The 27,967-nt window shown below is 42.1% G+C and overlaps 1 protein-coding gene across 2 annotated transcripts; it reads right to left on the bottom strand.

The window, feature by feature from the left end:
• Positions 1-4,041: 4,041 nt before the first annotated feature.
• On the bottom strand, positions 4,042-27,161 carry TCAIM (T cell activation inhibitor, mitochondrial). 2 transcript variants are annotated; one of them, XM_053265728.1, is made up of 11 exons: positions 26,703-27,161; positions 22,424-22,488; positions 20,742-20,877; positions 17,340-17,493; positions 15,549-15,801; positions 11,435-11,557; positions 9,331-9,428; positions 8,764-8,855; positions 7,451-7,683; positions 6,623-6,754; positions 4,042-5,698 (listed from the first exon to the last, which is right to left on the bottom strand). In XM_053265728.1, exons 2-11 carry the CDS (start codon positions 22,447-22,449, stop codon positions 5,473-5,475), a joined length of 1,473 nt encoding a protein of 490 aa, XP_053121703.1. In that variant the 5' UTR covers positions 22,450-22,488; positions 26,703-27,161; the 3' UTR covers positions 4,042-5,472. The 2 variants fall into 2 exon arrangements, with proteins under 2 accessions (XP_053121703.1, XP_053121704.1); XM_053265729.1 differs by lacking the exon at positions 26,703-27,161 and adding an exon at positions 26,449-26,497.
• Positions 27,162-27,967: the final 806 nt, after the last annotated feature.

Raw genomic sequence — 27,967 nt, 5'->3', positions numbered from 1 at the left:
GAAGAGAGAATGGCTAGTAAACGAGCGTTAATCTTCTAATCCAATTAGGAGCATCATGCATGCATAAGGATGAATCCTGCTTTGTCCATGTATCCCAGCTGGATGGCAAACCATGTGCACAAACAAGTGCTGTGTGTATGGATCAACGCAACAGCTGGAACTGCATGGACAGAGGGCCCTTCCAAACAGCTGATTGGTAGACCTGTGACCTTTTTCAAAGGATTCTTATGTGTGCATGCTCCCTTTAATCTGCAAAGTAGCTATGGCCAGAAGCAAGAAAAAACAAAAACAAATCCAAGCTCAACTGGGGTCTCAGCCCTTATTCTGCTATGTATAAATGTTAGCAGCACTCAGTCAGCTAAGCTTCCAAAAAGAGACTGAAGAGGGAGGGAGAGAGACTGGATTAATAATTCCATTCTTGAACTTAATTCCTTCCATCCATCTAGCATTAAGTCCCAGAGATGTGAACGGGCCTTGATTCAAGTCTGTTTAGGATTGTAGCCTAAAATGTCTGAACTGGACCTGCTGTCTTTCGTGCTAGGAAGTTAATCGTATAGTCTGGTTTAGGGTCTCACAGTAAACACAAGCCAACCCATTTGAGCAGACCAAAACTACAAAATACACCACTTCCAAAGCATGACATGAATACTTGAGTGTAGATGAAAAAATATATTTACTTGTATGTTGATACTCCACCTTTCCATACTCCCAAGATACTTCCTGCATGTGTATGATAAAATGTACATACTACCTACTTCTGCTATGTAGCATATATATAGTGCTTTCACGTGTTCAAATTGGTTCACATGAATTGCAACACTAAGCAGGTTGTTATCCCCATATTGCAGCTGAGAGGGAGTGTCTTGCCTAGAGCCACTTTGTGAATTTGTGGCAAAGGGCGATATTCAAACCAGGGAAATCCTGATTCACTGCTCAGTCTCTTAACTACTATGCTGCACCAGCTTGCTGGTGATTTAAGCCAGGCCAGCTAAAGCTGATCCATAGAACCCAAATGGTTCCCTATACGCCTATTGCCACATTTCCTACATCTGCAGTGCAAGGTAGCTTACATGTGTGGTGTGTGTGTATGTATGCACTTTGCCTATGTGTGTGTGTACACACACACACACACTCTCTCTCTCTCTTTAAAAGCAAACTAGAGTTATGGACAACCACTTCTCCTGGCTGCTTAGCAACAAGCTACAGAGAATGCCTATCCATTCTCAGCTTATAATAACCTGAGACAGACCTAGTTTTTGTTTTCCCTGGAGAATATCTCCCGCCTCAGCTCTATAATAAAATGTTCCATGGCTGTACGTCCAGCATGTGTCAGGAAATCTTGCCCTGGAATATTTTTCATTCTGTTTGCTAAGAATTGCCTATGCAGCAGGGTGTCTGAAATGCATCCTTGCTTCTTAAAATAATATCATCAGTCTTGTAGCCCAGCCCAATAATAATTTTATTAACTAGAGATAAAAAAAAAAGACCCTAAAGGAGCTTGGGGAAGCAGTAAGTGTTTGCAACAGTCACATTCTTCCTTATAGCCAATACTTAGAATAAAACACAACGGTAGCTTAACACGCATGATTTGGATCACTGTAGCCTTGGTAGCACCAGTTTCTTGGCATAATTCAGTCCACTGTAGCCTGGTCAACATAAGCAACACTATTCTAAGCACGCATCTCTCTCCACTACCCTCTAGGGCAGGGGATTCACAGACACACATCCCCATATGTTGCTGGACTAGAACTCCCATCAGCTCCAGCTACCATGGGCAAAGGCAGTGCCCTGCCCTAGGGACTGGAAACAGTGTGGGTGTTAAAACCAATTTATAATAATATAATGAGAAGGCTTTAGTTAGTAGAGCACTTTTCTGTTTATAAGGGTCTTTCCAGAAGATAGCTGTGGTTTCAGTGCCATGTCCTAAGGGAAACCAGACACAAGTTCTTCAATATTCAGACTATGGGCTAGGTAAGCTTGTTCTCCTTGTGGGATGGGAGCATAGGATGGAAACTTGGGTCTTTACCCATGCATCTTTGATTTAAAGCATCCCACCATTGAGCATTACTCCTAGCTGTTGGCCCTAGCTCAGGTTTTCAGGATTCTTTTGGAAAGTCTTCCCCCTACTGGTAAGGCTAGGAACAACACTGAGAAGTGCTTTTAGCTCACTAGGAAGAACTGGCTGCAATAGCGGTTGGGATCTTAAAAGTTCTTCCCACTTTTGAAGAGGAAATTCACTCTGTGATCTCTTGGTTGTAGAGCAGCTGCATACTACCTTAATATGAATGACAGAGTTATACACGTACATCATAAATGAAGACTGCCAGAAGCCATCGTTTATATTTTGTGAGGTGCCTTATACATACAACCCTCATCTCCCCACAGAAGAGATTTATTACGCCCCTGATAGGGCACTATCCATGGTTAGTGGGTCACACTGTGGAGGCAAGTTATAAGCCACTTATCGTATGAAGTCAGACATATGTTGCATTGATTTTTAAAGCTTCAAATATTTAGTATTCTTTAGACAATAAATTTTTTGCTCTGCCACCAAAATGTTACCTTTCCTTTCTATGAACTATTTTGAGGATTATGTTCCTTGAAACTTACAGAGCATGGCATTAGAAATGCTATGATTCCTAATTATCTATCTATCTATCTATTTGATTTTTATACCACCCTTGCCAAAAGGCTCAGGGTGGTTTACACTTAACACAGAAACCATTAAAACCAACAACAATTAAAACAGAAATATAAACATAAACACCAATTAGCAGTTAAAACATCTTAAAAAATTAAACAATAAGAACAATTAAAACCCTGAAAACCAGGTTAGAACATTAAAACAATTAAAACTAATTACAACCCTGGAAGATCAGGCCAGACAGATAGGTTTTTAGGGCTCTCCTGAAGGTCAATAAAGAATTAAGATTGAGGATTTCTGCTGAGAGTGCATTCCACAGCCCAGGAGCAGCTACAGAGAAGGCCCACCTCTGATTCGCCATCAAATGAACCGGTGGTAACTGGAGACAGACCTCCTCAAATGATCTTAACGTGCCGTAGGGATCATGTAAAAGAAGGCGCTCTCTAAGATATCTCGGACCCAAGCCGTTCAGGGCTTTAAAGGTAATAACCAGCACTTTGTATTTTGCCCAGAAACATATTGGCAGCCAATGTAACTGTTTCAAAACAGGAAAAATATGGTCTCTCTGGGTTGCCCCAGAGACCAGTCTGGCTGCCGCATTCTGAACTAACTGAAGTTTCCGGACTACGTACAAAGGCAGCCCCACGTAGAGCGCATTGCAAAAGTCAAGCCGGGAGGTTACCAGCTGATGCACCACTGTTTTGAGGTCATCCTCTCCAAGGAATGGGCGCAGCTGTCGAATCAGCCAAAGCTGACAGAAAGCACTCCTGGCCATGGTCTCCACCTGAGATACCAGGGTGAGGCCTGGGTCCAGGAGTACTCCCAAGCTGTGCACCTGCTCCTTCTGGTGGAGTCTAACCCCATCCAGCACAGGAAGATCTAACACACCCCTCAGACGGTTTCATGTAGATGTTAAAAAGAATTGGTGACAGAATGGAGCCCTGAGGGACTCCATATAACAGCTCCCGTTTTGAGGAGCAACTGTCACCAAGCTCCACCATCTGGAATCTACCAGAGAGATAGGAGTGGAACCACGGCAAGGCAGTGCCCCCTATCCCCAGCTCCCCCAGGCGATCCAGAAGGGTCGATGGTATCGAATGCTGCCGAGAGATCCAGAAGAATCAGCAGAGTCACATTCCCTCTGTCGACTGCCCGGTAAAGGTCATCCATCAGGCCGACCAATGCTGTCTCTACCCCATAGCCAGCTCTAAAGCCAGTTTGAAATGGGTCTAGATAATTACCGACTTAGAGTGAATAAACTCACTTATCTGGTTCATCTTGCTCACCAGTTGACATTTACACACAGTTTTACATAACAGAAAATATATTTTAATTCCCAGCTAACTAAATTTGACCTTAATATTAATCAGCCATAAAGAACATATGCAGACACACGATCTTAGGACTCTGCTTTATTTTTAAAACACACTGACATCACTGACATGTTTAAAAATACTGACATAGGTCAATAAATCGTTCACACTATTAACAGCCAGCAATAGCAAATGTGATGGTCCGTGCGCCATCCATTGAAGTTACTGGGACCAGAGGTGCTCCACCATTTACCGTAGCAAATGTTGATTTCTTCTTTTCCCCATTCAATAGTTCACCTGCTGGTTTTACATTTTGAAAAGAGACATACCCTTGTAAACATTTCAGGTAGGTTGAAATGTACAATATCCGAGTTTATTTTACTGCTGATGTTCAAGGCAATACAGCTGGATCACATCTGTGCAGATGCACCCATACATTTCCCCTTATTATTTTGCCCTGTAGTTCACAAGTATCAAGGACTTCAGTCCTTGGTTCCTCACTAGTCCAAATAGCTGATTAAAAAAGCCTGCTCTCTGCTCACTGGCTTCCTGCTGCTGGCACAGAGATGGAGTAAGGAGCAGGACTGCTGCTTCCAGGAAGATCCTTCACACTTCTGGTTGAGTTTCTACAGCACTCAGCCATAGGCACAGGCAGCTCCTGTGTGATGTTTATTCACCCTTCAGCTGAAATAATTTGCAAGTGTGCCACTAATATGCCTCCAAAGAATCACAAATCAGCCCCTTACTTTAGAAAGAGGGCTGCTTACAAATCATGTACAGAAGATAACCAAAACAGTGAATGTCATTTGTAAATGTATCTTAAAAAGCATGCTAAAAGTGCAAGGTGAAAACGGATAAACTGTTTTTAATAGACATTTATAAAAACTTAAACAAGCTGTACAGTACTTCTGCAAAATAAATACTCTTATCACAATATATTTTATATATGGACACAACTTAGAACATTGGCAACCCAATGCATGGCCTCAAATATTGGTTTTGAGGGTTTTATAGTCCATCTGTCCTACCAAGAAGGAATTTTGCATGACAGATTAGCTTCAATCACCACCTTTAGTTTGGAGAATGCTTCTCTAAGCACAATTTCTTATATATTAAAATCCATACCAGCAGGTTCATGTATATTATAGGACATATCTATAATTCATAATTTTTCAATATATAAAACCTAAATGTTTTTTGTGTTCTTTAGAATTCATTCAAGTTTTGTATAGTTCATTCCCCAACAGATCCTTTCATCAATAGCCTCAAGCTGGATCATCACAGCCATTTTACGAAAACCATTTAGTCTTTTGCAAGACCGTATAGTACAGTTTTGAAACAAATTGTCTCAGACAGTAGTTTATAGCTTTGTGAGCAGCAGTTCAAAACAAAAGAAACTCATCGGAATACTTGTAATACTGCCATGAAAATGCACCTTTCAATAATTTATTCCAGAGTTCTAAGCAAGGTTTGTTTTTCCCTTACACAAAATATAAAAAAATGGCCATGAGGTGTTCAATTTTTCCAGTTCCAAGGGATACACAGGTCTCCGTCCTGCAGCACAGAGTAGAAATGGGAGATGCAGAGACGCATGCCTTGAAGGTACGGCAGCGAAGCCTTCAGCAGTCTATTGCACGAATGGATCATCTGCACACTGGAAACACTGGGCTCCTTGTATAGTCGCTGAAGGTCAAATCTCTCAGCAGAAGCCTCTATTAGCTCCTTTTCTAGCACCATTAACCTGAAATTGGAAAGATATCCCCCCATCCAAAAGTCATAAATACAAAAAGGAACATGCAAACTTTTACACTAAAAAACTAGCACAAAAACTCCCCACAAAATTATAAACCATTGGTTCAGGGTGGGTTAATACATGTGCTATATATAACCCTGTACAGAGGTGTGTGTGTGCGTGCGCACGTGCGCATATGCGCACACATGGAGGAAGAGGAGTATTAAATGAATTTTTAGCAGAGGCATTTCTCCTCTCCTTTTCTGTCCCATCCCGAGAACTCCTCCTCCCCCAACAATGTCTGCTTGATGTAGGTGGCCTTGAACAGGGGAGTAGTTAGGGGAGAGGGGTCCCACATTTGCCCCTCTCCCCAGTGGCCCCTCGGAGTGAGAGAGATAATGAAGAAAATAGGGAGGGGTGGAGCTGGGGGCCCCTTGGGAACTGGGGGGCCTGAGTTCTTTGAACCCATCTGCTCAATTATAGCGACACCCCTGGCCTTGAGCTATCTCTGACTGGAAAGGCAGGGTATAAGTTCTTTAAAATAAAGCAAGCTTACTAAAGGTTCATCTTGGGAGGGAGCAGGGGGACAATAAAGCTAGTGAGGGGGTACCTTCAATTAGGTTTCCTGCTCACTCTTTCCCGCTACCCTAAGGTGGGGGAGCTACTCCACAGTTGGAGAACCTAGAATTTAGAACATAAAAGCTGGGCAAGACACAAGCAGGCTGCAAGGGTGTTTTACACTTTCCTGAAGCAAAACATTATTGGGAACAGTGGAGGGCTCTAGTAATTCTTTCTTTCTTTCTTTCAAAGTGGAAGTTCACTGTATACACCCTCTGGAGAGTTGCTTTCTTCATGGTAGTCTCCCAGGAAACCTCACAAGATGTCAGGCACAGGATGGAACACAAGCAGCAGAGTGTTTTAAGAAGTACTTACTCTTCCTTTCTTTTCAGATTTTCTCTTGCTTGTTGTGCTTTGGCGATGATAAACCACTGGAGGGCTGCTGGGTCACAGACTGTGGGGATGATAAAGTGCCCGAGTTCATGCAAGCTTGGCGCGTACCTGTCACTGTGCAATAGGAGGAGAACAAGCATTGAGGACATTGTAAAGCAGTTAAACTTACTTCTTGTACCATGAGGCTTTGCTTAATGTAATGTTTGTAACTATAGGACAAATTTAACCCATAAAATAAAGATGAGCTTGAAACAACTGAAGGACACAGCTTGCAAAGCTATGAAAGCTGGTATACAGAATGGCTTGAACTATGATCCCTGAAGTTCCTCGTTAAAATTGCAGGCATTTTAAGCAAGCCACCATCTCTTAACCACACTCCAATCTATACAGTGGGAACATCATCATCATCAGCTTCACTTATTGGTGGTTGTAAGGATTATGGAAATAACTTTACACACTTGCTAAAGCTCTATGCCTGAGGTCAACCCTTTCTCCTCAAACATGTGAGCAGAAAGTGCTTCCGTGCCTGGAAGGAAGGAAGGGGAGAAAGAATGTGAGTGTGAGAGATCAATTTTTTTTCTGGGGCGGGGGGGGTATCCTCTCATACTTCATGGGGTACCACTCTGGAAGGGTGCTTTTTGAGGTGTGTGTGTAGGGGGGAATAAAAAGCACCTGTGTGTGAGCAGACGCTGCAAAATACTGCCCACAGTGCTTTGGTTCTAGCCAAAATGCATTCAAATTCTGTCAACTGTAGAACAAAAAAGAAAAAAATCAGCTCAAGGAACAAAGCTTATTTTTGTAGCTACGCACCTCTCAAGAATCATTTGCAATCCACACAGACTACGAGGGTGAAACGGAAGCCTGCTGTTACGCACTCGGTTATGGAAACTGTCAAGAGTAGAGTAATACTCTTCCACCGTCAGCATCGGCTGCAGCTCTTCTATGTATGTTACTTGTATGCCTCCCAAGAGATGGCTTATACGGTCCTCCAAAAGCAGCACTTTTCTTTGTAGTGCAGAGTAACTTGGCAGCCTCTCAAAAATCTGCACAAATTAAAAATCTCCTTAAGTTTGCGACATGACTAAATACCAAACACCAACTATTTTTTTAAAGTTATATCTATCATAAGATCTCAACTCAAAAGACTGACACCTCAAAGAATAAAAATGAGCTCTACTGAAGGAGGTATATCAATGATTAAAACAAAACATTCCCACCACTGTTCACTAGTGTTCAATAGCATTTACTGTTTAACTCTTCAAGAGAGATAGATGTATGTATGGCTATACATATAGTCAAGATCATAATTAGATATGTACAGTGCATTGGTTGTTTTATCAGCATGGCAATTACACACTAAGAAGTATTAATGAGTGCAAAAATGAGATTTCATAATCTGTAATTATGAAGAGGGCAAATAGATGCTGGTTTCCTCTTAACTATGGATTAGAGATTAGAAACTAGTGACAGGATCATGCACTCATCCCCTCCTCCCACTAAACAAATCCCCCCTTACACATTGACTACAGTTAAGGGATACAACGGCACCAACTTTAACCACGGTTCCTATTTAACCAGGATTAGGAACTATTGTTCAATGCTGATTAAATCCTGGTCAAGGTACTATCAACATATCCCTTAAGGTGGGAGAGAGTAGGAGGAGAGTGTTGGTGAATCTCCATCTTGCTCCTCATCTATTAACTAGAATTAAGCAGCAGCCAGAGAGAAGTCTGCTCTGGCTCAAAGTGTTAGAGGTTATGTTCAAAATCTATCAAGACTTTTTTTTAAAAAAAAGAAGTATTACTGTTTTTCATTTCCAGAGGCATTGTATTTGGTTATTGCTAGTTACCTTTTAAGTTTGCAATAATTAGTTTTAGACATATTTAGCACCTGGCAAGATATTAAATACAGGCAATGCTCTAACTCCACTTTCCAGCAGCAAAGTGACACTTCAGAATTGCATTTAAGAAATCAGTATCAAATTCTGGTGAAAAAAAAGGTGTATGCAAATTAAATTACCTCAGCAGCCTGCAGAAGCATTATGTGCGCGTATGGTTTTGCTCCACAAATATATAAATACATGGGTCCCCTAATAAAAACCCTTTTGAAACACTAGTTCTTACTTTGGTCCAGTGGTGGTGAACATCCATAGTTCCTAGCATAACATAGCCTGCTGCACTCATGCCTGAACGGTCTGTAAATATCACTGTGCGTCCTATTGGAAAGCGGAGGGGGTGTTTTTAGTCACCATTCAGAGCTTGTTTGTCAGTCATTTCACAAAAATGGGTCTTAGTATAGAGTTTCCCAAGTGTCTATTTGGTATCCCCCACTAGATATTAAGGCCCTCCTTCTCACACTCATGTATGCAATTTAACCCAAACGGTGAAACCAGAATAGTATTGTGGACACTTACTTATCACAGACATTACAATAGAATGTATGGGAGCAGGCATCTTTATGACTGAACTTTTTATCTTTATAGGTCAAGCCCTGCACCCTGAATTATGCTCCTATGGAAGCTACACCAGAGTGCCGAATCGGTGTTAGCACCAAGTTCTAAACTGCTTTTTAGAATTTGCACCAGCGTCAAGTTTTAAACTGTTATTCAGACTTTATCTGCAATAATTTTTGATGAACAGGACAAACAGCAATTAAGAAAGGATAAATAAAATAGCAAGAGAAAAACATACCTTTTGCATTCCTTGGGGCTTCTGGGCTCTGTTGAGCTAGCCGACTTAGACTGTGTAGCTGGCTACACCGATGAGCAACACCCCAGCTCCTCTGCCATCTACAACAAAGCATCACAGGGATTTTTTTGCATTCCTTTTAAACTGCACTGCACCTTAAGCGCACAAGACAGAGCTGGTGGATGAAAAGCACTTGGAAAACATCACTCAGACAAGCAGCATGGAAGTATCTCATACAAGCAAAACCAGTTTATCCATGACTACAATGCATTAGGTGTGCCTGAGAGACAGCTATACCGTGAGGGCACAAAAATATGGGAAGGTGATAAAAAAAAGAGAAAGAAACTGAACATTGCAAGTGTTTGAGAAGTTGCCCTTGCCAGAAGCTGCAACATCGGAAGTACCAAACACAGTGATGCTTACTTCCAAGCAAACATGCATGCAAGTGATTAATGGTCAGCAGTAGTATTGCACTTTCCTATTTGAACTCATGCTCGGAAAATGTATAACTAGCTATCGCAAAGGGCCATCAAATGGGATGAGGTAAAGGAGATGAAAGCCACCTAATGGTACAGCGGGGAAATGACTTGACTAGCAAGCCAGAGGTCGCTGGTTCGAATCCTCACTGGTATGTTTCCAAGACTATGGGAAGCACCTATATTGGGCAGCAGCAATATAGGAAGATGCTGAAAGGCAACATCTCATACTGCGTGGGAAGAGGCAATGGTACACTCCTTCTGTATTCTGCCAAAGACAACCACAGAGCTCTGTGGTCGCCAGGAGTCGACACCGACTCGACAGCACCTTTACCTAAAGGAGACGAGAGGATACTCACCCCCACCCCACAGGCAAGCACCCCCTACTCAGACTGGTAGCTCACCTCCCTGCCACCCCCCTACACTGCCGACTCCTGTGGCAACTTGAAGTTAAGGCCATATTTACTATCAGTCTATATATAGTAAATAAAGAGGAGTTCCTCCATGGGCTCACTTCTGTTGATGTTTGGAATGAGAGCATTACTAAGAAACACACTAATTTTTCTTTCAAATGTCTAACGTGGGACAAACCCTCCCCACTTCAGAAATGCACTTTGCCACTTGTATGTCTTCCTATATATACACACTATGTACATATATTTTGATGGTGCCACCACAGATACTCTTTGTCCAGGACTGAAATTACCGCCAGGAGTAGAGCAGCGGAGGTTGGGTGGGGTGGCCAGGCTTGCTTTCCCAACCGTGGCCCTATCCCCTGTTCTCACAATGCCCTTCATCCTCTAAATCCAGAATCTACATTTTGACAAAGAGAAGAACAGCAGACACACCTCTCAGCATTCTTGGTGGGGAGCAATGGAATATAGTGTATTTTCCTTGCCAGCCAGGGTCTTTGGGTAACATATAAGAGACTTTCCCATTTTATCCTCACAACAATCCTGTGAGGTAAATTAGGGTGAGAGTGTGATGGGAGTACAGCCCCCATCATGCTTAGTCACAGTGGCCAGTAGCCAGGGATGATGGGAGTGGTAGTCCAGCAACAGCAGGAGGGCCAAAGTTCTGCAGCCTTGCTCTAACTATTATACTACATAAAGTCCTATTTAAAGAAACGGTAATATGGGCTGTCAGTACATTAGAAAACTTCAATTATAAATAAAATGTAGTAGTTTCTTGCTTTCCATGGCAACCTTTTAACAATGTGCTACTGGAACAATTTCTCTCAGAAAAACACTGATGAACCATTGAAGCGTGTAGCTTCAGTTTTGTTGCCTCGTGAAATGACCCTTAAAGTGCTAGTGCAGGCATTGTAAACATCATATATGCGGAGCAAAGAACATTGATTTGCAGAATGCCACACTGCAGTCTACTAAACACAAACTGCAAATGGAGTATGAAACCCTTTTCAGCAAGGCTTTTGAGAGGCTGCCACCAAATAGTGCAATTTTAATTCAAAAGAAACCAATTTCCCCTCAATTTTTGTGACAGCCTCAGAATATAAGTTCCTCAGCACATTAAAAATACAAATACTCCATCTCATCCTAGCTGTATTGCTGTGTGCACCTTGTGTGTCATCCAAAAGTGTGCTTTTTCACACAGTAAAGTTAATTTGTTACCTAATATCGGAGAGCTGTAGCTGCTGAGAAAGTTCATCTTTCAAACGGTCCAGTTCCTTCCTGAGCGGTAAGCTATCCTTCAGCTTCTTCACTGCACTCTTTTGATTATTATTTAACCAGGAACTGGGGGGGAAACACAGCATGGACCACCAAAACATGTTAAGATCAGTGACACTACATAATAAGGCAAGCAGATCAAGTTGCTGTTTAAAGCTGGTCTTACAGTGCTTAAATATATCTTAAAATGTGTGAGAGCAGGGAAAGAATCAAGAGCCTTCCTGAAGACTGTAAATCATTTTTAGCCAGAAAGCACATTAAACATTTCTTTGGCTACTCACTGAAAGCTATGTCCTATGTCTACCTGCTAATTTAATTAATTTTAATTTTTTAATATTACATTTTATATCCCGCTCTTCCTCTAAGGAGCCCAGAGCGGTGTACTACATACTTGAGCTTTTCCTCACAACAACCCTGTGAAGTAGGTTAGGCTGAAAGAGAAGTGACTGGCCCAGAGTCACCCAGCAAGTCTCATGGCTGAACGGGGATTTGAACTCAGGTCTTCCCAGTCCTAGTCCAGCACTCTAACCTAACTGATACTGTTAGCATCAAGTAGCCTTCCCCACTGTGCACTCCAAGATGGTCAATTTTCCCAGCAGTAAGTGAACAGTGTGTAAGCGCATGCATATACACACACAGAGGGCAGGAGCCAGACTATGTTAGTCATGGCTAAATCTCATTAAAGTTAATGGACTTAAGTTAGTCATCATTACTGTCTTATCTCATTTATTTCAATAGTGCCTAGTCACAACTCATGTAGCCTAGCTCCTGCTCATGATTTGAGGGACAGAGGCCAGGGTGGCAAGAATTAAATAAACTTATGAGTGTGGCTATCAGTCTAAGAGTCCTCACACATACTCTCAGGTCTTGGGGGAAAAGGGTGGTACTGATATGTTTCCCAGACTTTGGGAAATAGCTATATTGGGCAGCAGTGATATAGGAAGATGCTGAAAGGCATAGGAACATAGGAAACTGCCATATACGGAGTCAGACCATTGGTCTATCTAGCTGAGTATTGTCTTCACAGACTGGCAGCGGCTTCTCCAAGGTTGCAGGCAGGAATCGCTCTCAGCCCTATCTTGGAGAAGCCAGGGAGGGAACTTGAAACCTTCTGCTCTTCCCAGAGCAGCTTCATCCCCTGAGGGGAATATCTTGCAGTGCTCACACATCAAGTCTCCCATTCAGATGCAACCAGGGCAGACCCTGCTTAGCTATGGGGACAAGTCATGCTTGCTACCACAAGACCAGCTCTCCTCTCCCACATCATCTCATACTACGTGGGAAGAGGCAATGGTAAGCCCCTCCTGTATTCTTCCAAAGACAACCACAGGGCTCGGTGGGAGCCAGGAGTCGTCACTGACTTGACAGCATGCTTTACTTTACAATTAATAAAAAATAATTCAAATGAACTTTCTTTGACAAGACCATTACTCATTTGTTTTAAGGACAGTGCTCTCTTCACTGCTTTATACTTGCTGTTTGGTTTTCCCCATGAGAGGCTACTGCTGGAAAGTGTGCATTTGCATACTGCTGAGTCAACGGAGAAAATAGCGCTTTGCTTCCACAGTATTGTACAGGTGGAAAGCAGGAGTGAGAACGTTTCTTGCCCTAGATACAATAAAGACACCACTACTTGAACTGTCTCTAATGCTGCAGCAGCAGACCGTCCTGAATCAGTGCAGTAGGAAGTTCATGGTAACATTTCATAGCAATCACTAGGTAAGTAAAACTCAAAGTACCTAAGAGTTAATGTTACATGTTGCTTCTAGTACCCGAGAAGAAACGTGGGTCTCTCATTCTAACCTGCGATCCATATTTATCCAAGTCCCAGTAGAAGTAAGAGTATCTGAATGAATGGGCTGTGCATTACATCCACTCTCTCTAGGGTGGTTCCATCAATGGCTTAACAGGTCTTTCCCATAGAACTGCGTAACAAAAACCACTTGGGGCTAGGAAGCCATTAAAAAAACTCACACCCCACCTGCCCCATTGCACAGTCTTTGTTTGTGACACCATGAGCTTCCTTGGTAAGCGCAGGAATTGCTCATGGCGAATACTAATGGCTAGAAGGGTCTGTCTAGTCCAGCATTTATGGAACTGATAACAGCTTTTGATGACTGGAATGAGGCACACACACGAGAGAAGGGGAATGATGGCTGGAGCAGCCCACAGAAACCTTTCCAGGGTTGTGTGCGCGGCTCATTCACTCAAGCGTGCCAGCCTCTCACCTCCTCCACCTTTGAATTGGTGACAGACAGGTGGCATGTGCTGTGAGAGGAGCTGGGGTCCCTAAACCCCTCACTGTGCTGCTACAAGGTGGTCCCTGAGGAATATTTGCTTTCCGTCTGGCCGGGGTTTTCCTCTCTTCTCATTCCAATGGCAAGTCAGTCAACCTCCCCATTTTCCTTTGCTTTCGACGTGGTGGGGGAGAGGAAGGGAAGGCCATTGTCCATGATGGAGTAGCTAGAAGGGGAGGCAAGTTTGTGCAGCTGCTCTGACACTGGCATCTCCAGCAGCTGTTTTATGATCTCACTTAAAAAAAAAAATCCTTTTAAAACTGGCTCTGCTCATATGCCATGAACAGCAATTCAAGCAGTAATTAAACAGGTGAGGCTTCCCCCCCCCCACATCTGCCTACACCATGAAAAACTACACCTCTAATCCCCAGTTGGAAACCAGTCTGTTAGATATCTATCTTCCCTTCACTTTGTTAAATTCAGGTCGGCCTTTGCTTGGGCCAGGTTGAATGGATTACCTTCTGCTATACTCCTTAGCAGGTTTTCTAAAGATCCTTCTGCTTCGGGGCTGTATCTGTGTGGAGAGGGTAGCCTCGAAACTGTCATGTACATCTTGCTATATTGTCCTCTATACCATGATTCGAGGAGAGAATTATTGTCTCCAATTTTTGAGCAGTTCCCTGGTAGGCCTTACTCCTATCTTAACTACTGCCTGGCTGACACCAATGATGAAGTCACTAAAATAGTAGCAAAATTCATTTATGGGGCTATGAGACAGACTTCCCGCCATGGTTTTTTATAATGTATTTTTAGTTCTATTCGCAATCCTGTTTTTACATTTTCGATGTTCTTTGTGATATTTATTGCACCTCTGTATGTTCTTTTTGGGTTTTTTTTGTTTTGTTTTTGGTTGGCTTAAGGCTGTAATAAAATTGATTGATTGTACACCTCTAATTTCTTAATGTTTAGCTGCTGTTTAAGAATAAAGTGCAGAGCCAATATCAACAAAAGAACAAAGACTGCAGTCCTAATACTACTGCTAGACAATTTAGCCAGGTTATACCACCATTTGCGAGGATGTATTTCTGGGCAAGCTGTGCAGGTGGGTTTGCCAACAGCTCTCATAATGCAAGATGAGCCTCCCCTGCACAGCTCCCCAACAAGGTGCCATTGGATATTTGGCCCTTCCCAGAGTGACCATCACTTCCCTTGTGGCAATTGTCAGTTCTAGGTAATCAATGGGCCAACCAGTTGCCTTTCTCCCACACTTTTGCTTTAATATCTTAAAACCTGTACAGACACACACCACCTTGCTTCTAGCCTATTCTTTTGATCTTCTTGCCCAAAAGCTGAAAGATTGGGAATGTTGCATGCTAAATTCTCTGACACATTTTTGGGGCTGAATATTTATTCCACAGCTTGTGGAGACTCACTTTGACAAGATTTAGGAATCCATAGTCTATGCTAAAAGCTCTCTGCTCCTCTCTAGGATTTAAGAATTAGTGGTACATTGAAGGCTGCTTTGTTATCTACAACGATCAAAATATTTGTTAAATAAAAAGAGATTTGTGTGCAGAGGTCACGGCTCAATGATAGAGCATATGCTTTCATGCAGAAGGTTCTCATTTCAATACATGATATCTGCAGATTTAAAAAGAGAGAGAGAGAGTGTGCGTGCGCGAGAGAGTGTTCCCAGGTAGTTGGACTACAAAAGACCTCTGCTGGGAACTTTGGAGAGCCACTGCCTGTCAGAGCAGACTGCACTAGGCTAGATGGACCAATGGCCTGACTCAGCAAAAGGTGACTTCATATGTAGATACCGCAAAGTAGTTTCCATCCTCTGGGCCTGCTCAAGTTCTTCTTCGGGATCCTTGAATCCAGTAAAAGAGTAGTAAGTCTTGTCCCACTTAATAGGCCTGCGGAATGTTCCTTGTGCTCTCTGGTTAGACCGAGTATCTGCATTGCCATTCAGGCTTGGGACATGCTCAGTCGATAAACTACAAGAGTTCAGGATGTCCAGTACTGTGCTTAGCAGGTCCCTGGTGCGCAAAGTGAAACTGACAGCTCGAAATCCTGTAAAAAGCAACCCCACAACACGGTAGGATTCAATAGAGTGCACTTCCATTGTCTCTTTGCTTCTCTAACATAGCCAACACACAGAGGCGCTCTAACCCTTGGACTACCGGGCTGAAGTCCAGGGCCTCCACACCCCCTGGGGGCTCCCAAATCCTCTTTAGTCTGTCAAAGACCGAAATAAAGATGTGGACTTGGAAGTATGGTTGCCATGCCGTACTGGGCAGCCGCGTGTGACCTCTGTTTTAGAGACAGAGAGGGGAGTGGGGAAAGAAATATGGGATGGGAATATGTTGGGTTGCATGTTGAAATGTTTCTGCTCACACATATTTGCATAAATGTACCTGTTTTATATTCTTGCATTCTTGTGAATCCAGTTGCTGTTTGTGCCCTCAAGAACCCATGTGTTAAAAATAGTGTGTCTGTCACGGTATGGGGTGTGTGTAGGGGGATGATGCTTAACTTGCAGGGGGTGGTGTGGGGGAGCTCCAGTGAAACCTTTGGGTCCAGGCTCCAAAATTACCTAGGTACACCTCTGCCAACACGACCCATAGCTGGTGATTAATTTCCTAGTGAATTTCAGTTAGCCATAGTGATTTGATTTCTACTAACAGTGCTGCTGAATCCAATAGATTAAGCCACCAGATACTAAGATTAATATAAATAGGCCCCACTGGGAAGAGCCTCTCCCAACTCTTTTGAAGGAAATGCACGACAGATTAAAAATCCCAAAACCACACTGTAATTGAAGCAAACATCTACAAAGTACAGAAAGCAATAGGCACATGGATATCAAGCACCAAAACACCAACGTCTTATGTAATTGGCCCATTATCACACTATACACCTTGCTCGACAACTGGTAGAAAATCCTAAAGGAATATTTGATTTTGTTAATCATTCTCAATTTTCTGTGCAAAAGGTTGTCTGTGATAGCACTTCATGAAAGAGAATATAACAGAGGGAGAACTATTTAATGCTTTCAAAATAAAAGCAGCCAAAGAAGCCATCTGCATCTTCTGCATACGGACACTACATGAATATTCTAAACCACACCTTTAGTTTTTAAATGAAGCTCCCTTGACTCTACACCAACCAAGGGTTCTCAAACTTGGGTGCCCAGATCTTGTTGGGGCTACAACCCCCAATATCCCCAGCCACAATGTCCAGAAATCACTCGGGCTGGGGACGATGAGAGCTGTAGACCAACAACATCTGAGGCCCCAAATCTGAGAACCGCTGGCCCACAGTTGCACTGATGTTCAACATACTGTGCTGTGACAAAATGAAAATAATATTTGTTAAGGTTATGCACAAACCATTCTGGTTATTAAATCCAATCTGAACTTGAACACATTTTCAGAAGGTTTTGGAGCACAACCCAGTGTTTAATGGCCATCAGAAAGAGCTCTATGAATATATCAAGCATTCTAGTGCTCAAAAGCTATTAAAGGGTCTTACAGCTTTTAACATTGTAAGAGGCAAAAAATAAAAATTAAAAAGAGAGAAAGAAAGAAAAGCCAGAGTAACCAATATACCTGAAGCACCAAATGATTCTTGAACCTTGGAAGGGTTTTGTTCTCGCTCTCGAACATAGAAAGTGAGCTGGGTTGGTTTAAATGTCCTGAAGCCTGGTTTCTGGAGATTCTCCAAATAACCATTTAATCTCTTCAAAGAATTTTCATTGATTTCCTGAAAACAACCACCAAGAAAGGAATTACTCTGTTCTGAATGCTGTCTATGTTAAAACAAATACACACAGGTGAACAGGGTTTGTTCACAATAATCTTACACGCCATGTTGTATCCATGCCAAACAGTCTACAGACTTGTTAAAATTAAGGGAAGTACTGCGTGCAAAGGCAAGAGCATTTTAATATTATGACTTAGTTCACATCAGACAACTACTGCTCTGTCATATTTGTCAAACATTCTACTTTCAGGAAACCCTTTCCACACTCTGTATACAAGAAACACATGGGCATTCTAAGAAAGTGGTGTTGCCTTTTAGACAATGTGCACATGTATCGCAGCAGGCAGGTTTGGAAGATGCATTCTTCCATCTCTCACACACAGAAGGGAATGCCTCTTAAGATGGTGCTTTTTATATGTATTGGTATTAAAAATAATTTACAATTTAAAAAAACAACCAGAAGCCCCTTTTAGTCAGTTAAGAGGTTTTTAATCACTCCAACCAAGCACAGTCTCCAGCCCTACTTCTAGGGCACATACCCAGTTCATACAGGATATTGACCAGGCCTGCTGGGCTTCACAGTTGCCTTCTGACAGGGGTTCCTAACCTGTGGTACTCCTGTTGCTGAACTACAACTCCCATCACCCCTGGCTCCAATTTAATATGGATGGGCTGGAGTTGTAGTTCAGCAACATCTGGAGTACCACACATTGGGAACCCCTGCCTTATGAGATGTACTAGGAGACATTAAACACTCCCCTGTAGCATTGTACTGCAGGAGGAGACAAGCAGTGGTGGGGAAGATAGCTTTTGGGGAAATGTGAGCGTCAGTATTGATCTTCTGATTGAGAAGCTCCTCATTAGCTTCCCTTTTATTTATTTTAATTTTTTATTTACTTTTATTTTCCCCTTCTCTTTTGTTCTATCCCAGTAGTTTTCAGACTGGGCTCCACAATCTGAAAACTACTGGGATAGAATAAATCAGATTCAGTTGTATTTAGTTCAAGAATGTCCATTTTTAGAGTGCCACGAAGCACAGTGAGGACCCAGCTACTATTTCAAGTAGGTAAAAGTCAAGGATAATACCCCACAAGAACAACAATCTAAAAGCAGCAGCAGCAGCCCTCATATTTAGCAGAAGCATGAAAGGATGTAGCTTGCCTGTATTTAGTTCCTTAATGGGGAATGGCCCTCATGAATTCCTTACAACAGCCCTAAAGCTCTATCCCAGTTGGGGCCTGGGAGTCATGTTCTGGCTCTTTATATGGCTTCTAGAATATTCTCAACTCAACTCTTAATTTGTCTACTGACTCCCTACAGCAATGGCCTCCGGTGTCAGTTAGTGAGATTAAACCACTAATAGAGCAGTTGAGACCAGGAAAGGCACTGGGGGATGATTTTATTCCTCTGGATCTGTTTAAAGTGGTTGTTATGGTGCTGGCCTCTCTGTTCATTTTTATTGATTGAACGGCATCTATTCCCAAAGACTGGGGGATAGCCATTATAATACCCATCTATAGGAAAGGCAGCAGAGATGACCCTTCGAATTATAGATCTATTAGTCTCTTAAATGTTATCAGCAAGTTATATGCCAAGAATTTAGCTTAGAAGCTTGAAGACTAAATTGTCCATTTCAGAGGAAGATCAAGCTGGTTTCAGACCAGGTAGATCCACTATAGATCACTGCCTGTTGAAAAATATGCAATTGGCCCAAAAGGATTGCTTTATGCCCCATTTGTCAACTTTAAGGTGGCTTTCAACTTAATATTGCATACTTCCCTTTGGTCCAAACTTAGGAATTCAACAATTGATAAATGTCTGTTGTTGCTAATATACTTTATGAGGGATCTACTCAGAGAGTCAGATGCAATCGTGCAGGACTCCTTTCTAATCCAATACCCACCACCAGAGGTGTCTGCCAGGCATGCATACTGGCTTCAGTCTTGTTTAATATTTAATATTAATATTAATTCACTTATCCTCTGACTAAAAGGTTTAGATCTACATGTTCCCATAGTGGCAAATAGGCAACTTCCAATCCTACTACTTGTGGATGATGCTGTCATCCTATCACAAACACAGGTGGGTTTGAAATGAGTCATTGCTGCTCTAGTTTAACCCTGCAAAGAGGAAAGCTTGGTGATTAATTATCAAAAAATCAAGATAATGGCCTTTTCTAAAAGACCTAAAGTTTATAAGTGGACCATGCAATTGACAACCATGAATTGAACAGGTCAACATTATCATCACACACAAGGAAAGAGATTCCTCCCTGCTGCTATTAAACCTTTTCATTGGCGCCCTTTATATATGGGGAGCCACTGGGCCCATAACTCAACTTTGGGCTGCTCAAGTGTGTACAATCAAGATTTCTTAAATCCCTTTTGAATACCCCTAAGTGTGCTGCCAAAGCAGTTTTGGAGGCTGGATGTGTGTCTTGCTAGAGACTAGATTGTTGTAATCAATTATTGGTATAAACTGAACTGCACTCTTGTTGGGCTGGCTCCTCTCACCCTGAGTGATGATTTCCACTCTAGCTGGCAGAAATGCATCGCCCACAAAATCCTTACCTGTGGCCAGTCTCCAGACATTCTGTGTATGGTAAATAGGGAGAAGGCAAAAGAAGCAACTGTATTTTAGATTTAGAGCTCCAGTTTAATCTGTCTCGGATACCCAGCTTTTGCAGGATACACAGGGGAAAGTCATGACTGCTTGCCAATCTACCCTCACATATACTAATTATTATGGGGCTTTTAAAAGGGCAAGATTGCCCTCCCCTCAGCACTTCTGAAAGGCAGATACCATAAAATCCCCACTGCACACTGCTTGCATCCTTGGGGTGAGGAAGAAACTGAGTCAATAACACATGTACTTTTATATTGCAGATTTTATTCTGACTTACATCATAGTTTGATCTCTCCTTTTTAATTAGAATTTCCAGGTCACTCTATTTTTACTTATAACTTCTTTGAGTGGATCACAAGTTTCAAGTAACTTATAATGTAGCCATGTTCTGTTTCTTAGCCTCTAGATTGTGGCAGATAATGATTTGAATTCCGTTTGATTTAATAGTTACTGTCAAACATGCTAACCTTTCTTGCTGGCCTTGGGCCGTAATAAAGAAATTCTGTCCTGTCCTGCCCTAAAGCTCAGACTCATAAAAGTATTTAAAAATAACCCAAGCAATAAATCAGATAGCTCGCTTTTGATATCACAAGGGTCAAACCATTAGAGCAAAATGTTTTTACCCTCTCTCTGGGGTGCTGGCCAAAGAAATCTGGGTGCACTGCAAAATAAAACGGCCGCAGAGCATTAACAGCATCAGCCCCCGATAAAGCTCTCGCCTGGATAATATGCTGCAGTGGTAGTTTCTTGACACACAACCTAAGTAAACACATGAAGACCACAAAACTTTAATTAGATAATGAATTTGTTGCAGTAAGAATGCAAAAAGTCCAATAATGCTTCCAGTCTTAGTGTGCTTGCATGAATGGAATTCTTTGTTCACACGAACCTTACACACTCTGTTTTGTCCATGCCAAATAGTCTACAGACTTGTTAAAATTAAGGAAAGTACTCCATGCAGAGGCAAGAGTATTTTAATATAATGACTTAGTTTACAGCAGACAACCATTGCTCTGCCATATCTGTCAAAGATTCTACTTTCAGGAATACAAGGGGTGTGGGTCATTTTTACTGATCCCCTCCCACCTTTTCTGCAGCCTCTTGCACCATAGGCCATCCTGTTCTGTAGGGTCCCTCAACAGCAGACTGTTAAGGGGTGCAAGGAATAGCATGAAAGTCCCATTCCTTAAGCAAAGCTCCAGAATTACCAGAGTGCTCAGTTTAGCTGCATATGAACAACATAGGAAGCTGCCATATACTGAATCAGACCATAGGTCCATCTAGCTCAGTATTGTCTTCACAGACTGGCAGTGAATAGCTTCTCCAAGGAGAAGAGAGCTGGTCTTGTGGTAGCAAGCATGACTTGTCCCCATAGCTAAGCAGGGTCTACCCTGGTTGCATATGAATGGGAGACTACATGTGTGAGCACTGCAAGATATCCCCTTCAGGGGATGAAGCTGCTCTGGGAAGAGCAGAAGGTTTCAAGTTCCCTCCCTGGCTTCTCCAAGATAGGGCTCAGAGAGATTCCTGCCTACAACCTTGGAGAAGCCGCTGCCAGTCTGTGAAGACAATACTGAGCTAAATAGACCAATGGTCTGACTCAGTATATGGCAGTTTCCTATGTTCCTAAGGCAGTGGCTTCTCCTGTTGGCAGGAGTCGTTCTCAGCCCTATCTGGAGATGCCCGGGAGGGAACCTGGAACCTTCTGCATATGAGCATGAGGACGCTCTTCCCAGAGCAGAAGACACAAGGGATTTCACAGTGGGATATAGTCAGGGAGAAATACAAGAAAGATTATTGCTGTGCTACTGGTGGGGATAAACTATTCGTTAATGCAAGACTGAGAATTATTTGATCCAAGGGGTAGCTGTGCCCCATATCTGTACACTTAAAGAACAAAAATGACCAACTCAGCAGCAGTTATTTGCCTTCATCCCAAGGACAATGTAATTTATACAGTTCTATCCCCAATGAAAAAAGTTAGTAGTATACAACATCTATGGTTATCTGCTAAGAGAATATTAAAAAAAAACCAAAAAAAAAAAAAAATCCACCCAGAAAAAAACCCAACACCATTTTGTATTCTTGAAAACTTTGTTAAGTTGCACAACAGGAAAAAAGATGAGACACGTGAGTTCTGTGAAAACATTTCTGTTCAAGTATTCACAATTAAATTTATGAATTTAATTACTATATTAAATAAAATAAGCAAATTTAGAAACTTCCTGATCTGGTCTTCCTGATCTTTACTCAAATCAAGTAAAACAAACACTGATTTTAAGAAGTAGGAATTGTGTCATCTTACCTAACTGTCTCCCAGTGGCAAAACATCTCAGTGCTTAATCTTGTTTCCAAATTGACACTAAACGCCTTTAAAGAAAAGCAAAAATACCACAGTATGTGATTAATGCATTTCATTTTGTGTACAGTATTCTTTTTAACACTGCTTATACTTTTAGGAACTAAACTCCAAATTATGAACTTTTACAACTGGCTTTAGTGCTTATATTTTTAGCAACTAAACCCCAAATTGTGAACTTTTACAACTGGCTTTATATTAAAATGTACCTATCATTACAGCTAGATACAGCAGTTGAAGAAACTCATCTTGAAATTCTTGAAGTTATTCTCTTGAAATTATAGTGGCACTAACAGATTGATAAATATGATGGAGAAAAATGGGAAGGAAGCAGTGTTCTGTATAATTTTTCTCATCTGCGTGCAGAATGCAGTTTGTTCTGGGCAGCAGTATCAAGGCAGTGTGTGTGCACATGCATGTAGAGTGGAACCTTCCTGATTAAACCTGAGTGGGATCTAAAATTAACTGAGCAGACATCAAAAACCATGCACACGCACATGTATGAGAGAGAACACTGGAAGGCAGGTTTGCAAGCATCACTGTGTGACGGGAAGCCTCTTAATTCTTATTCCAATTTTTAATTAATTTAAAAATTAAACTATTTTTAAATTAATTTAAAAATTAAACATGAACTATTCTATAAGGAAAAAAAGTCTTATGCAAAAGCAAACATAAAAAGCAAACAGGGAAAACAATTATGTCAACCAATACTCACAAGTCTTAATAACTTTTTTTGAGTAACTTCAAACTTTGGTTTCATATTCTGTTTAAGAATGAACCCTTATTAGCATTAATCATGGTTAATGTGGTCTCCAGTGTAAATTGTGTATAGGGCCAGCAGGTGGAATTTGTACTAGAGAGACAAAAAGCATGATCCTGCGGTTTGCTTCTGATCCCTTAAAATGAAAGCCACAGTATTACCAATTCCTCAGATCTCTAAATGTATAAGACTGCATCGTACTATTGCTTTGAAAGATCATTTTTGTACCTGGTTCACCAGTGAGGAACTGAAAGATAAGTCACCTGCCTAAAGCAAGATTTGGTCAAGCATGACTTCCCAAACTCAAATCTGTCCAGAACTACATCCCATAAAAGTTATGAACAATCAGTTGATTCCCATTAATTTCCATTAACTGTGCAAGAATAAGCTATGATAAGAGCAGTTAATAAAATACACAACAGAAAATGATCACATATTTTACAGCTTTCTGAAGATCAAAAGGTCATTAGCAGCAATCCAGTGCACACTTACTTGGGAGCAAGCTCCACTATGGGACTAATTTATGAGTAAACAATTCTATTTCATATATTTATCCAAATTCTGTTGGTTTACTGTTAGTTTCTCATGGTGTGATGTCCTCTGGCCATTGTGTGGCAAAGCTAGCTCAGCGAATAGCCACAGCAACAGCATTTAAATTGGCTTGATCGATTTTGAGAATCCTTGTCCTCTAGAACAGGGATTCTCAACTCTGGGTCTCAATGTTATTGGACTTCATTGAGAATCCCTGCTCTAGAAGTCAAGAATGCTGAAGCCAATTCATGATTGTCTAGGAAAGATTTTAAAATGCTACTACACAAGGTAAACTCTCTCCATCTCTCCAAGATTTCACAAACCCAACCTCTCCACAGACAGGGCCTTCTCTCTGGCTGCCCCAGGGCTCTGGAATGCACTCGTTAAAATCAGGGCTTCTCTATCTCTGGCTGTTTTTTAAAAAAACCTTCTAAAAGACCCTTGCTTTCTCAGGCTTTTGATTAATATTAATTGATGATTTTATATCACAATTGTTTGTCCTGTTTTTACATTGTATTTTAACTTATGTACACTGCCCAGGGATGCACATCAGGCAGTATAAGAAAATATGATAAACCAACTAACTAAATTTTAAAGTCTTCCTGCGATTAAAAATAGAAAAGGGGTGGGAAAGGTCAGACCATGTCTGCTGCAAAACTGAACATTTAAAATGCACTCTGCTGGCAATCAACAGATCACACTATAAATGAATGACTAGCCACATTCTGGAGTCTGTACTGTGCATGACAGAGATGACCAAAAAAAAAAAAAAAAAGGAATCCCAGAACAAAGGCAATCTCCTGTGGACAAGGAGAGGAGGGGAAGAACCTTAAGGCAGCCTATGCAAATTGGAAAGGTGCCATGGGATGTGCTGATTGGCTGGCCAACAGTTACATATTAACAGCAGCAGCAACTTACAATAACACAGCACAAGGCCAACACACTAAATGCCCAGCCCATAGATGCAGGTGTTGTTGTTGTTGTTTTTTAAATGCCAATCATTATACAATTACTTTCAGGAGAAATCAGCCTGACTCCCCGACTTTTAGCTGCAGACTGTATTTTCACAGGTAGTTATCCATTTATGTCTTTCTCAAATGCCAGTCCCTTTAACCTTAGCCAAAAACCTGCATTTGTAATTATGTCTATATTTGTGACTAACAATCCAATTAACAGCTCAGTCTTAAACATGTTTATCTGAATTTCTACTTTCTCTCTCAACAGATACCTTCAACATTCTGTGTATAAATTACTCTTAACCATAGATTTGGTTGGATACATTCAGCCCGCCTGAGTTCTGGTTCTTCTTACCCTCTCCTCACAGAGCCCTGTAAAGTGTGCTGTCAAGTCGATTTCGTGGTTTTCCCTGTGGTTTTCTTTGGTATAATACAGGAGGGATTTACCATTGCCTCCTCCCGCGCAGTATGAGATGATGCCGTTCAGCATCTTCCTGTATCGCTGCTGCCTGACATAGTACCAGCAGGGATTTGAATTGGGAACCTTCTGCTTGTTAGTCATTTCCCTGCTACACAAGTTAAGGTGATGTTAGATTAACCAAATCACCATACTATCTCCGTTTCTGCCACTGTGGTTTGAAAGAGTTGTATGGCCTGCCTCACTACCTGTTTAAGTGCCCTTTGACAGAGGATATTAGAGAAAAACGTCTTGCTGACCTGAGAAAAAACTGTGTTAATTGGTCAGCCTGACAAAAGACTGTTAATCTAACATTTAGAAATATTAAGACAAATAGCTATTTTTCTAAGGAATTAGCAAAGGCCCAATTTTTGTTTTTTAAGGAAAAAGAAGTGGTCTACTGATACTGGTACTGTCTGCCCTTATTTTTTTATTGCACACTTGAATGATCTTAGAATAATAAGCTAGCATCTTCCAATTACCACTAAGGAATTTATGCTTGAGATATAAATGTTAAGAGTTTAGTGGATATCTTAATTGTAGCATCAGTAATACTTCACAATGGATTTGGATACTCCAGAATCAGGTTTTCCAATCACAAACTTCCATTAATTTTAGCATTATTTATACTATGATTCTCTCACTTTTTAACTCTCATTTTATACTGTGATTCTCTTGGTTCAAGTTTTGTAAACTTTTGCTTTTCATGTTATATTGTGATAACAATATAGATTAGTTTTAAGCAATAGGAAGAAGATGTACTCAAGCTCTCCAAGTGCACAGAAATATATACATTTTGTAAATTAAAAGACAGAGAACATTTTAACCCACACACCTCCAAACTACACTGTGACCTTCCAGGACCTTATGCCATGCTGAGGGTAATTGATTCAATTCGCATTGATCAGCACTCAAGCACTTGCGCTATACTGTATAATAGGAGTGCAACCTGTATCTTAAGAATAAGAATTTAAGAATAAGTTCTTGTGAGGCTACTAGCTTAATCATAAGCAGCATGACCTCAAAGACTCAACTATTTCTGATTAGTCCCTGTTCTTCCTTTTCTTCATTACAGGACTTTAAAACATGCCATGTAACTTGTTGTCCATGTCACTGAATGAGAAGATTCGTTTGTTTTTTAGATCTTGATATATATCGGTGTTACAGGACACAACTTAAACTAGCGAAACTTTTACAAGAGAAATCAACTCAGGCTTTAGAAAGGCTTAGTATTCTCCTAAGGGTGGTGGTACTTGATATAACCTACCTGCTCAAATCAAATCACTGCCTCCACTCTCCGTCCTCAGACAAACCCACATTCTCATTTCCAAACGCAATCCCAACCCTTTCCCCAGATCCAGTCGGGTGCCCCGACTGAACCACCCTGTCTGAACGCCCCACTGCCGGCTCTCTCCTCAATCTCAGGTCTTCTTCCTCCCCCCCCCCCCCCGCCTCCAAATATCTCAACGACGTCCCCCCCACCAGCCATCGGGGCACCCTAACCAAGCACAGACTCCTCACCTTAGTCGTCTTGCTTTTGCTGCTGCTGCTGCTGCTAGCGGGGAATCGCCCCCCATCGCCTCACATGGAACAGGCAGCCAGTCACCCGTGGGCTGTTTCTGTCAGCGGGTGACCTCGCGGGCCAAGGCAGACACCTGAGTCGCAGAGGGTCCACTATGGGCGGAGTCAATGTCGTCACGGCTCCACCTCCCACTGTCGTCACTGACTCGGCTTCCTTCCCCCCCGCCTACTTGCTGCAAACCGTGCCGCGCGGCACGCCTCCCTTTAAATAGAAAGAAAAATGCAATACGCCTAGAGCTGGGGCCTCCAGCTCTTGTTGGACTACAACTCCCATCATTCCCAGCCGCAGTGGCGACGGGAGTTGTAGTTCACCCTTGGAGAACCGCCGGAATCAGGTTACCCCTGGCCCCGCAAGCCGAGAAGACGCTGCCAATTCACCCGCCTACCCCAGCCTCGCTGGCTTTAGAAGGGGAGTGGGAAGAAGTGCTGCTTGCATGGGCAGGGGAAAACCGTGTCCTTGCGAGCGCGTCCAGCCATTTTCTGAAGGAGCTGCTAGTATATCATTCCTGCACAGAGAGGCTGGTGGAGTTGCACTTCAGCTTCTCAAAAGTGTTGGCTCTTTTATATGCCCATATTTAGGTGGAACGCACTAGCTGCACTCACTGCGCTACAGTTAGAAGCCGAAGCCCTATCTAGAACCAGAGCTTAGCCTCAGAACCGGTTTCAGGATTCAAGTGAGCGTAGCTGGGAGGGTGATGCTAAAAAACCTGCCAAGAGCAGCACGTGCATACCAATAGGGAGCAATAGGAGACCCCCAGCTTGCCACTAGGATGCTTTTCAATTGCATTTCTTATAGGCCCCTATTGGAAAGTGTGGATTTCCTACTGCTTGCTGTTGGCAAGCATAATAATTTCCAGTTACACTCTATTGGCAAGCATGTATTTGCTATTGGTGCCTGTTGTTCCCTATTAGCAAGCGTGTGTTCCTAGGGGCAGGCAGCAGCACCTCACTTTCCTCCCTGTGGCCACGCTGCTTTGTCTCACCCACCACGGGAACCAGACCACACACTGCGGGTTAACCTCGAGGTAGGCAAGACAAGGTTGAGTGCAGCGGGCAAAGGGAGAGGATAGTAGAATCAACTGCCTCTGTGGTTCACCCCCAGCTCAGAGTATGTACAGTATCCAACCCTCTTCCAAGGGCCTAGAGGACTTTTTTGCTTTTCTCTCTCCTTCAAGTTAAATCCTAGATCCCCAAATATCGTATGG

Source organism: Hemicordylus capensis, chromosome 6, assembly GCF_027244095.1.
Source record: "Hemicordylus capensis ecotype Gifberg chromosome 6, rHemCap1.1.pri, whole genome shotgun sequence".
NCBI lineage: Eukaryota > Metazoa > Chordata > Lepidosauria > Squamata > Cordylidae > Hemicordylus > Hemicordylus capensis.
Note: the sequence above shows the minus strand (reverse complement) of the source record. Positions and strands in the feature narration are given on the sequence as shown.